This window comes from Conger conger, chromosome 11, assembly GCF_963514075.1.
Source record: "Conger conger chromosome 11, fConCon1.1, whole genome shotgun sequence".
In the NCBI taxonomy this organism is placed as follows: domain Eukaryota; kingdom Metazoa; phylum Chordata; class Actinopteri; order Anguilliformes; family Congridae; genus Conger; species Conger conger.
In genome coordinates this window covers 29,418,548-29,430,670 of record NC_083770.1, presented here as the reverse complement: position 1 = coordinate 29,430,670, position 12,123 = coordinate 29,418,548, and the positions used below count along the sequence as shown (strand labels likewise).

Here is a 12,123-nt window from a genome sequence, read left to right as displayed (position 1 = left end):
TAAACACAGTTAATCTCCCTGTGGACATGGCTAGGCCAGGGTTTCCAGGAAGCCAGTATACTTTAATCCTGTGTCCATACATTCTGAGCATGTCAGTCTACACTTCCCTGGGCAGAATCTGTATACAGCAGGTCTTGACATACATCTACATCCATGCCAAGTTTAGATAAATCTAAATGAGTTTTAGACCAGATTCTTATTTCGTTTTTTTAATCAGATCATTATCAACAGTACAAGCACATGCACTCACACCCGCAAATTGGTCAAACTGACATGAGCGTCCATACACTTTACATTTATTTTAGAAATGCTGACACTTCCAATGAAATATGACCCACCAGAATCCTGCCATCTTTTTGTGAACATACTTCCCTAAAATAAGTATAATTTTCTGAGATAAAATTCCTTAAACCTTATCACAACATTGCCAGAAATAATCAGTGAGGGAAGGCTCTTAAATGATCATTCATATTACAAATATGGCATGCATTTGCATTGTGGGCTGAAATAAAAATGGGTATAGATTAAACTAAATAAATCTAATTAGGACTCAGATTAAAGAATTTATCTTTCCAAAGTGAAGTTTGAATGGGGGTTGTTCCCTCTCAAAGCACACATTTTACCACAAGTAAAATATATATATATATATAGTAACAAAAATATATATATAGGAAATTCTGAAATACCAACATTTAAAACTATAATGTTTTTATTTCTTTATAAAATAATGACATTTTGTTTAGAAATATATACAAATGTTTTGATGTGCTACAAAAAGCACTGAAAAAAATCAAAGGGAAAAACAGTCTGTACAAAAAGTTTTGCAATATCTAGTGCTTGTTGATTTATTTATGGCTAGAATGTGCTTCATAATAGGCAGTCCATACGCTCCTGGGCCCTTTTCAACGGCTGCATTCTTTCTTCACATCAGTCCAAACATGTATGACACTGCCTTGATTTCCATTAAAAAGCCACAAAACGCAACACTAAAGGGCCTCCGTCTCTCAGACCATTCATCCCCTTTGTGGAGGGGAGTCCTTTCATTGTCTTTAATCTGTTTCTACAGTACTTGTGTCTTTTTGTCACCAAGGAAAACATCTATTGCACATTATTCAAGCAACCCAGTGGCACATCCAAACTGTTTATTCCATTGTCTTTATCTTGAAACAGAAGTTTTTTTTCTTTTTTAATACCTTGAACATTTTTTTTTTAAAACAGTTAGAGAACCACATTATTCTTTTTTTATTTTTACTTTTTCACCAATTCTGCTCCCGTTGCTTGAGATAAATCATAATATGAAAAGAGCATTTTTGTTTAATGCACTGCATTTTCTTCAACTACATTTGCATAAAAAAATAAATATGAACCTGTAATGTTTCCTTTAGACAGTACTGTAAGAACAAAATATGATCAAAGTCAGGGCTTAAATGTTGAAAGAGCAAGAGTGTGTTTGGGCTCTGTTTGCGCAGAAAAAAGGCTCAAACACACGTAGGAGGGGGCCCTGCAGGTTCATACTTAGTGTTATGGCCTTTGAGGGGAGGGTGAGGTTTGATGCAGGGTCCACTGCCGGTGAACACACTGGCAGGCTTTCTCCTCGTCCGCTTCTTCAGCTTCCTGCTGAAAACATTCTGCCAGGACTGGAGGGTCTTAGAAGTCCAGATCCACATGCCGCTGGTGATGCCCACCACAAGCAGCATAAAGATCTTCACCATGAAGATCTCCACGGCCGGAATGGAGCTGCTCAGGAGGCACCCCTCCGAGCCCTGGGCCCCCCCGCTGTCCCTGCATTTCTGCTCCACGGCTACAATCTTCCAGTAGTCCATGTTGAGGCGCTCGTAGAAATAGCAGGCGATGACGCAAGTGGCAGGCACGGTGTAGAGGACGGAGAACACGCCGATCCGCACCATGAGCTTCTCCAGCTTGTCCGTGTTCTCCCCCTCCGTCTTCATGATCTTCCGGATGTGGAACAGGGCCACGAAGCCGGACAGCAGGAAGGAGGTCCCGATGATGAGGTAGCAGGAGAGGGGGATGAGCACGAAGCCGGTCAGGGCCTTCACGTCCATGCTGCCCACGTAGCAAACCCCCGTCAGCTCGTCCCCGGCCACCTTCCTCATCACCAGGATCATGATGGTCTTGACGGCGGGAATGGCCCAGGCCGCCAAGTGGAAATAACTGCTGTTGGCCTCAATTGCCTCGTGGCCCCACTTCTTGCCCGCTGCTAGGAACCAGGTGAGCGTGAGGATAACCCACCACAGGGAGCTGGCCATGCCAAAGTAGTAGAGGATGAGGAAGACGATGGTGCAGCCAGTGCTCTCCAGGCCCTCCTGAATGATGTAGTCAACACCATTGTCCCTATCGCAGGCTATCTTCTCCGCCCCGACAAACAGCCGGATGAGGTACCCCAAGGAGTACACGCAGTAGGACATGGACAGAAATATGATGGGCCTCTCGGGGTATTTGAAGCGCTGCGGATCGATGAGGAAGGTGAGCACGGTGAAGGAGCTGGAGATGAAGCAGAGGATGGACCAGATGGCGATCCAGATGAGGGAGAACTGCTTGTCACCCTGGCTCCAGAACACGTCCACCTTGCTGTGGCACCTGGGGGCGCACGACTCGCTCTTATGCACATAGTGGAACTTGCCTGGGTTGCTGCAGGCCTCCCGGCTGCTGCTGTCCTTAATCTGGAACTCCTGGCCGCTGTTGGGCCGCTGGGGTCTGAAGTCTGGCGGCTGGGTGTGCGCCCCCTTCGGGGGATCATCCGTGCCGTTGTTAGGGGCCTCCATGCACAGGTAGTTGGGGTCGTTCTTGTTGGGAAGCCTGGAGCAGTCCAAGGAGTCTGGCCAGCGGAAGCTGAACTGCTCCATGATGGGGGAGCACTTCAGCCTGGCCTGCTCGCACATCACCCTGCATGCCGGGATGGGGGCAGAAACCTGCTCCGTGCACATGGGCGCATACAGCGAGCACAGGAAGAACTTGAGGTGGCTGTGGCACCCAAACTCAATCAGCGGGGCAAACTCGTGCAGCTTGATGGCTGCCTCCCCTTGGTCCTCATGACCCATGAGGTTGGGCATCCTGGTCATGTTGTAGCCAATGTCCTTACACAGGGGAATCACTATTTGCTGGCATCTTCCTTCCCCGGGACGGTCCGGGTCTATGGAACTGATGGCAGCACAGCCCCCCACCAGGAAGGCAACAAGCAGGCGGAAGAAGCTCAGCTTGACAGAGGAAGGCATTGTCTTCTCAGTGTTCTCTCATGTAGAGCTCCACCAAAAGCAGGTAAACAAGGCAATGTTTATGAGGGTTTTTTAAATTATTATTATAATGTCTGGTGTTTAAATTAGCATTTCCTCCAGGTTACAAAAACAAAGCGACTGTATGTATTTCCTGAACGTGTCCCAAGAATTACTGAAAAGTTTAGGGAAAAGGATTGAAAAAAAAAATTTACTGTCAAAGTAGCATAGCGTTTTAGTTTTCAATGTTTACTTCCATTGACTGTAATAACAGTTATTCCTGTGAGATCTCCTAAAACTAAAACGTAAATAACTTACGTTAAAAATAATTGGAGCTTACCACCAGAAATCATGAATTGTCATGCAGTCTGTTGCTGGACATCCGAAAATGCTAGGGGAAAGATCTAACCACGGTGTGGTAAATGTCCCCCTCATCCAATGTGCTGTAGGACGAACAATCTGCCCCCCAGACGACTCTCTCACCGGGAAGTGTTCAGATCCGTTAAAGCGGCAGACAATCCAGACAATTTCCAAGCAGGCGCGTTTAAAACCAGGCGAACACTTCTCGTTTCCAAACACGTTATTTCGGCAGGCTCTCCTGCCACCGTCCTGCAGCATGAGCGGAGAGAAGCAGTGCTCTCAAACTCATGCGCGACTCAAATCATTCGCAAAAATGTCAACTAAGCCGTTGTTCTCTTCCAAATACGCCTCGTCTTGATGCGCCCACAAGCTATATTTATGCGCTCACAAAATATAGCTACTAAATTAACTTTAAATGTGTTGCCGGTTACAATCCGGAGCGAGACCTAGTCAAGGCAAGTTGTTAGTTGCACTGCAGATTTGATTCTGTCTTCACCACCGTCCTGGACTAACCTGCCAAAAGATCCGCCTTCAAAGATACCTATTTTGCATAAGAAAGGTGAAACTGACACGGTGATTATTTTCAAATCGTGCGGAACAGCCAGCAGACCTCCTTAAAAATCCTCACAGCCTTTTACATTGTGATCATAGCAAACTACTCATCGGCCATTTGTTTCCGACTTAAAAAAACTTTCTACTGACCTAAAAGTGTTAAGAATGTATCACGTTCCGTTGTAGGTATGAGCCAAACGTTGTCAAAGACAACCAAATGGAATCTGTGGCGTTTCGTCGAAATGTTTATTTTTCCCCTACCACAATTGACGATTTTCACGGTCGGAGCATTGTGTGGGGAGAGTGAGAGAAAGAGAAGTTTCTGTCGCCCCCAATTTCCCCTCACAGTTTAGTGAGAACAGAACCAAGTGCGTAAATTGTTGTCATTTATATTTATTTTTAAGCGAGTTTTTCTTACGTCCATGCATGTAGCCTAATTTGTTGACTTCGGTAAATGTGCTTATTTTCCATAGGCAGCAGGCTATATGTTACATTTTACAGAAATAATTACCAAAGAAATATCAGGACAGTGTTACGTCTGAAACGGGCTACCAAATTCAAGGGCAAAATAGTAGCCAAGTTATTCAAAAGAGCCAAACCTGACTTCGCTGAGATTATTTGAGGCGACACTGTACGGATAATAGGAGATGATCCCGTTTTGTTTGTCTCATTCCTCCTTAACTGTACCAAAAAGGAGAAATAAAGTATGGGCGGGGCAAATTTTAAAAGAAGCAATCTTTCATCAAAGCATTTGGGAGTTTGCCAGCTTAGTTTAAGCTGTTAGGCTTTTCTTTTCTGTAAAATAAAAGCAACAAAATTAGAATGCTCATCCTGCCTTTTGATATCTTTTTTCTTTTCATACACAGAGCACATCGTGTTGTGCAGATACGACTTCAAAATGTTTATTTAAACATTGTTATTCTTTGTAAAAGATAAGGATATATTAATCCTAGTTTAATTGTCAAGCTTCCAGCATATTGCAGACACTTGCACTGAATAGATGCACTCGCCATTGAGTTAATTCCGAATCTACTGCTAATTATGTGTTCATTAGGAGAGAAGAAATACCCGTCGTCTGTCAGCGGCCAGATATATTACCATTTCCTTTAAATAATGTGTTTCTTGCTTCAGACGCTCCCTAGGAGACCCACATATTTCTTAGATGCTAGGAGTGACTCACCAACCGTATTTATAGTTTCTTCAAATATTAATCCATTAAGCACTTTGCATATATCACATTACTCCTCAAAGCTGCGATTTGTTCAGCTTGCAATTTTGCACAATTAAGCCCTTCCAGAGTAGGAGAAGTGCTAAGCACTGAAAAAGTGCCCTTATTACGGGTGGTGTTTTTGTAACCACCCCCTGATGTCTCTTGAACGATTGTCAAAAGACCTGTTTGAGTTATATCTGTGTACATGCAGTTTCGGCTCACAATAGTCAACTGTTGATTTTATTTGTCCATATCTCTAATACCAATACTGTCCTACTGGTGTTCTCAAGATTTCTGTCCAATAGCCCTCAGCTGCCTCAGTTTTCCATTTTAGAAAAGGCTAATTGATTTGTGGTGACTTCAAAGATATGGAAAATTTTGCAGTTATTGCAGATATTTGTGCTAAAAATGAGCCTGTTTCAATTCTCATCATATGAACAAGGATCCATCAAGTGAAGACAAGAGTAAAAAGAGAAACTGCAAGAGATACAACTGCACCCACATGACACTACATTATTTATCTGATCTTCATTTTAAGCAGCCCACATTATTTTTGGATAGTTTTGCCTTTGTTTTCATACATGCTTGTGTATACAGACTGCTCACATTGCAAACACAAGCTAACCAGTTATCCTGTTAATCATTAGGCAGTCAAATATGCAGTGTAATTCAGCTGAGAGCTTGATCCATTAAAGTTTGTGCCTTTCAGTTCAGATCATTGAGAAAATCACAGGGGACACAAACATGGGAGGAGCTGCATAGCACTTTCTATGGGAAATTGTTTGTGTTTTGTTTTGTTTGTTTCACTCATAAATTTTCTGACGAAGACAGAGAAGATCACCCTGAGGGAAAAGTCGGGAGACAAAGCCCTTCCAGCATGGTTCAGAGAGGAATCTATCTCCTTCAGCTCCACCATCTTGATGTGGCTCTGACCCTGCTAGTGAAGTTCTGTCAGGACATTCCAAAGTGCGGGCCTTGTCTTGCCACTTGTCGGTGAGTATCTCATTTAGTGCGGCAATAAGTCGCGTTGAGCAGGCCCATTGTCTTTCTCCCCGTGATTCACGGTGCCGGTGACAACGCTGGCAGAGAACCCAAAACGGCAAGGTTGTCAAAGTCTCCCTCTGAGATCATAAAATATGCCTCAAGGAACATTCCTTGGGACACTTACCACTGGGTTTTGTAACTACTGACTGCTATGTAATTAATATGTCCATCTTTGTCTATGAAAACAAGCAAGAAAGAATATGAAAGGGCCATGTATTAATCTGCCATTGGTGCTGTATAATTTGCCTGCCTGGCCACTGTCTTCATCGCTGGGATTAGTACTGTGCAGGAGGTGTCATCGCCAACGGCATTCTGCAATTACTTTTACTGCTGAGGGCTCCCAACATCCCTTACCATAGCTATGACTGTTGAGAACTGTTATTAGTGCTCCTTTGAATCCTAGAAATGAATAACTGAGCTGACTGTATGAGGCTATGTACTCTCCTGATCATGTAATGGAGAAAGCTTGTGGGAGTTGGATTCTTTAATTGGAGGTTGTCAGGTCACTTCGGGTATTTGAGAAAATTTCCGAGCCTTGAAGTATAAAACAATGTGACCTTGCGGGGGGAATTCGTATCCCTCTCCTTCCGCGGTGACGGGCACCGCGTTTGACCGACAGGAAAGCCGTGGAGCAGGTGTTATATGTTTTCTGATGTGGATGTGTTCCTGCCAGAGATAAAGGCAGGAAATGGTATACGATCCAATGAGGGTGACCTTGATTTTCACACAAGCCTATCAGGAGCCCTTCATTACAGTTTATAAGAGACTCTGCACTGACCCTCTCTCCTCGGCTGCCCCCTTCCTGGTGAAATGCACTGGCGACTGGATGCTGCCCTGATTGGTGATTGTTTTTGTTTTTTTGAGGGCCACACAACCACAACCTTTTTGTTATAAATAAAAATCGACCGTGAAGTCACAATTTCGCCGAGAGTTCTGGTCTTAGATGCCAAGAACATTTGTTTGCACCATAACCCCTGTGTATTTGAAACTTGAACCAGTCAACCTTGACCTTTTTTTTTTTCTTCCAGTGGGGGCCGTGTGGGAGGTGCGAGGGCCCCACTGCACTGCTGCGGACACCAGATCCCGCTCTGCTCGCTCGCATTACCTTGTAAAACTGTTTAATAACGTGATTTATTCACAGAGCCCGCCTTACCCAGGGTGAAATCGGGATCAGAAGTAAATAGAATGCTTTTAGTGCGTTTTTATTACAGTCGCTGAAGTGCTCTTCGGGATATTTTGGAAACGTGCTTCGGTGAGATGAGAATTCCCACTTCCAGGGCCCTTTGAATGGTCTCACTTTGTGCCTCTCTGCAACAATCTCCCTCCCTTTTGATGCGTAGTGTCTGTGCTTTGTTCTTACACGTATGCATGGAATGAGGCATCTAACAAGAGCCACATATTTTCCATATGAAAATGAAAAGGTTATTTACAAGTCCGTAGAAAGCTTTGCCTTTGTTCCCAAAAGGCCTGGAATTATCTCGACATGCCCAGATCCACGCATGTGTACACGCATTGGGCTTTCGCGTAAATGCATTTTGTGGACACAGAAAACAGCTGACCCACCACAATCCTTCTGTGGCCTGTAGTAGTGGAGCTGACGAGCAGCCGTTTCCGTGTAGATGCGGAGGGGAAATGACAGCTAAACGTGCAAGCCCAGTATTTAATGTTATTCATTCTGCGGGCCTTCCATGACAGCCGCTTCTCCTGTTTACCCATCACCGGGTTTTTGGAAAACTGCGTCTGACACCTTTAAAAGGCACGCATCCACCCCTATTATCTCTCTTGATTGCTCGTTTAATGAAACATACAAGATAATATTGTCACACCGGCTAATAAAAATACACAGGCTGGTCGGTTGTTCTAGCTCAGTGCCTTTGTTCCCGTTTTCTTGTTCCCTACTTTCTTCCCCTCCCTCTCGTTTATGATTGTTTTGCTGGTCATGATGATCTCTCTTTGAAAGGGAGAAGAAAAGAGAGAAATCATTGCCGCTCAATCTTTAGCATCAGTAGCCTCCGTAGCTCCTACTCTCTCTTTTATCTTGTTTTTTTCAGTCTCTCCCCCCCTCCGTTTCACACATATGCACCCCCCCCCTCCACACACACACACACACACACACACATACACACATCAACTTTATCTCATCTTTCCAAACCGCAACAACACTATAAAGAGGAAAAACACTGTTCCATCTCTGAGAAATCAGTAACTGTGAGATAATTCTGTAACTAATAAAGTGAAAGGGGCCCTTTGATGGCTCAAGCTGAAAAGATATTTTATTTTTTGTGTGTGGGATTTGAGATGTGCGATTCTATGGAGCTAGCTGGCTCCCCTGCTGCTAGGCTCTGGCTAGAAGCTGGCCCCCCTCTGGCTAATGTTATGGAGAATCGGAGGAATTTTATGGCTGTCTTTTCCCTCAGCCCCCTTCTTTCTTTTGTTCCCCTTTGAAGAATGACTTTAGACATTTTATTTACATATTTAACCATGGATGAAAGAAAAGAGGGGTGAAAAAAGAAAGCTCCTAGGGCCCTTGTGGGAATTTTGATAAGTTTAAATTAATGGAAATCTTATTAGCTATTTTCTAAAGAATTTGAAGCTTGTGTTTTCTGTTTTAGAAAAAAAAAAAAAACTACCCCAAAAAAATACATTGGTTTCAAGATTATCATTGTATAAGTTAAAAACAATAGTGTTACCGATGTAATGGCAATTGAAACTCGATGCAGACTGAATTTAATTCTTGAAATATTTTACACTTATCTTTTTACTTCTGATGCTCTGCATCGCCTTTGATTCTGGAAATATATTAGATAGTACTTGCGATGACATGAATGATATGAAAAACAAAAACTTTGAGACCAACTGCAGTTATATCTCTGGCACTTTCATTCAACAGAGAGAAATGGTTCAACTCTGTGAGTGAGCAGAACCTTTCAGACATATTTTGTATTGTTGCCAAAAAATAAAGGACTGGTTGATTAAACGGACGGGGTGGGGCAGGGCATAATCGCCTTACGGGAGACCCCCTCCTTGTCTCATTCATGACCCACAATAACCAAAAAAACAACATGCTCTGTTGGAGGGGAATCTATTTATCCAGACAATCATCATGAAGTCTGGCGATCATCGTGAATCCCGGGCCTCTCTCGATTCATGTTCCCTTTATTTATGTATTTCTTTTAAAATGTATTTTATTTATTCCCTAATCATTGCTTTTGTGGGAAATTTGCAGCAAAGCATTGTTAAAATGTGAATACAGTGGGAACTGCGTCTCTCTTCCCTCCAGAGAGTGGGCAAACAGTCGGGATGAGCAACAGCTCTCTCGATAGAGGAGAAAAGCACTGAAAATAATGAGTCCAAATGAATTGAAAGGGGCGGGTAATTGCCTTGTTCTGGTGAGAGAGGAGCAAATGCAACCAGCCAACCAGCCGAAGCCACAGAACGTGTCCCCACTTATGAATTAAATTTGAGAAGGAGCCTGTGACAGGGGAGAAAGGTTGAGAAAGGGTCGGACCGTGAACAACGCTGTCTCGTCTGCCTGATCTAGTTTAACGTGCGCCCCTGATATATTCTTTTATTTCAATCTGCGTTCTCCATGAATGTTTTTTTTTTCTTCTCACATTCGCAAGCGGTTTAGTAAGATCATCCATTTTTGTAAGGGGTCAGACGTTTTGAGGAAATGCATTTGAATCTGAGCAATTAATTATTTAAGAGCCCTGCAACATCAAAGCCTTCAGCATTCTGTGCACATACGCTTTTAATAGATCAATAAAAATAACTTATTAATGAGTACTAATTTGTCCTGGTCTGCTTTTTTTCCTGACACAAAACTGAGGAAAAACTCTAAACACAGGGCCGCAGAAGCCTACTTTTTATATAGTTATTCAGAACTGAGACAGCACTGGGAACAGAGTGGACACTGAAAGTGTCTCTGCCTGGAGATTAGAGGAGTTGAACAAGGTCTCTGTCCTGATTTGCTGTAATGCGGATTAGGTCTGGAAACGATGCATTTTCACAATTCCGGGAGGTCACTACCCCACCTCCCCCGGAGTGTTCCGTCCATTTGTTACAAATCCAGTCAAATTACATCTGTGGTCACTTTGAAGTCTTTACGTAGGTGTGCTGGCTTGTTCTTATGCGAGATCCCATCCTGCTTCCAATTGGTCACCATCAAACAAGGCCTGAGAGCAAGAATGTGCCGCTGTGTGTTTACCAGACTGAGACAAAGCAGCAAGGCTGGAGAGTGCTCAGCCACACAGCAGAGTTTGGTGTTGTCATACAACACTTAACGGAAGAAAGCGAGGGACACATGGAGTTGTCTAATGCTTTACAAAAGCAATGTATATTTTTTTACAAGATTACTGCAGTTACTGTAAAGAACAGAAAAGATTGGGAGAGATAGAACAGAAACAAGAAAGAAAAAACTTTTTTGTTCTCCTGTTTGGAAAAGAGCATTGATTGAAATATTACCCAGGGTCCTTGTTGGGGCACTTGAGTGTGAATTGCAAATGAGGAAGACCCTCTCTAATCCCTCTTTGAGTGGCTGGCCTGGGATCAGTGGCGTCTGGGGGGACTCCCCACTGGTTCTGGCCCCGGAGGCGCCATTCAGCTGGGCTGTCTCCCCTCGCCATTCCCACACTCCCACCACACAGCGCAACACAGGCGCCCTCCAACCAAATTAGATTAGACTCCTTCTCTTTCTCCACAGCACGTCGCTGGCCTTTTCTCTGCCAGGCCTTTATCCTCGCTTTCTTCTGTCTTAAAAAAAAAAAAAAACTCCTCACAACTTTAGAAAACACATTGATTTTTGAAAGAGTAAAAAAGAGTGACGGCTACTTTCTTTCTTTTTTTTTGTTGGAAGTTTTCTAATTGACCCGGGGTAATTTCATAATTCTGGTAACCCATTGTCACTCCCCCAGAGTGATGGACTGCCTGTGGAATGGAGATGGGGTGGGGTGCGATGAGGGGAGAGGGTTTTTTTTTGGGGGGGGGGGGGGGGGGGGTAAAGCGGTGAGAACTTGGCCAGCTGTGCTGCATGTCAACCTGTTACTTTAATGAAAATGAGAGCACGTCTGCAGTGGCGAGGATGTCTTTGTGGCCTGTGCCGATATTGTCTGATTTGCTCTGCTTGGTCATGAATCCTCCCATTGAACGACCGCAATTAATTTGCAACTGGCTGGAAGCTATAGTCTACCATTTACTATGCATGTCTGGTTTACTCTAAACCCAGTTCACGTAGTAGATCTATTTTTAGTCAAAGTGTAATATAGAACTGGGGCACCGATGATGGTGAAGCTTTTAAGAGTACCCCAGAAATGATTCCCAGGTATTTGCAATGCACATGATCCAGGAAGCTCAGAGTATCAGGTGGACAGTTTTAGGTGTGTTTGTCTCATTGTTTTGGCATACTCACAAGTTGTTCATTGTCAGTACTCAGTTTGAGATGAGCCTTTTTTGGCTTTAATAAAGTTTTGAGGTGTACATTCAAATTTACCCAGGCCAACAGTTCACTAGCTGATCCAGATCCAATCAATCTGCTTTGCTTGCCCCAAACCCAGGCAACTGAACACAGTAATATGTATCCAATACAAAATATTGTAGCCATTACAAAGAATAATACTTACGCCTTAATAAGTAGTTCAGCCTGTTATCACTAGTAGTTAATGAAAGTACAGTTACCTTCTGTGATGTACTCTGTACTGTGTGTGTTCAACATCAGCATGTCATAATCGA

At 43.5% G+C, this 12,123-nt stretch overlaps 1 protein-coding gene across 2 annotated transcripts; it reads right to left on the bottom strand.

Moving 5' to 3' along the window:
• Positions 1–691: 691 nt before the first annotated feature.
• Positions 692–4,116, bottom strand: fzd10 (frizzled class receptor 10). Of its 2 annotated transcripts, none has more exons than XM_061260163.1 (2): positions 3,571–4,116; positions 692–3,405 (listed from the first exon to the last, which is right to left on the bottom strand). In XM_061260163.1, the coding sequence occupies exon 2, from the start codon at positions 3,231–3,233 to the stop codon at positions 1,479–1,481; it is 1,755 nt and encodes a 584-aa protein (XP_061116147.1). In that variant the 5' UTR covers positions 3,234–3,405; positions 3,571–4,116; the 3' UTR covers positions 692–1,478. The 2 variants fall into 2 exon arrangements, with proteins under 2 accessions (XP_061116147.1, XP_061116148.1); XM_061260164.1 differs by having other exon boundaries at positions 692–3,261.
• Between the last annotated feature and the right edge of the window lie 8,007 nt (positions 4,117–12,123).

Bases quoted from the DNA above. Each gene is read 5' to 3' on its own strand.
- fzd10 (XM_061260163.1), bottom strand. From the start codon at position 3,233: ATGCCTTCCTCTGTCAAGCTGAGCTTCTTCCGCCTGCTTGTTGCCTTC.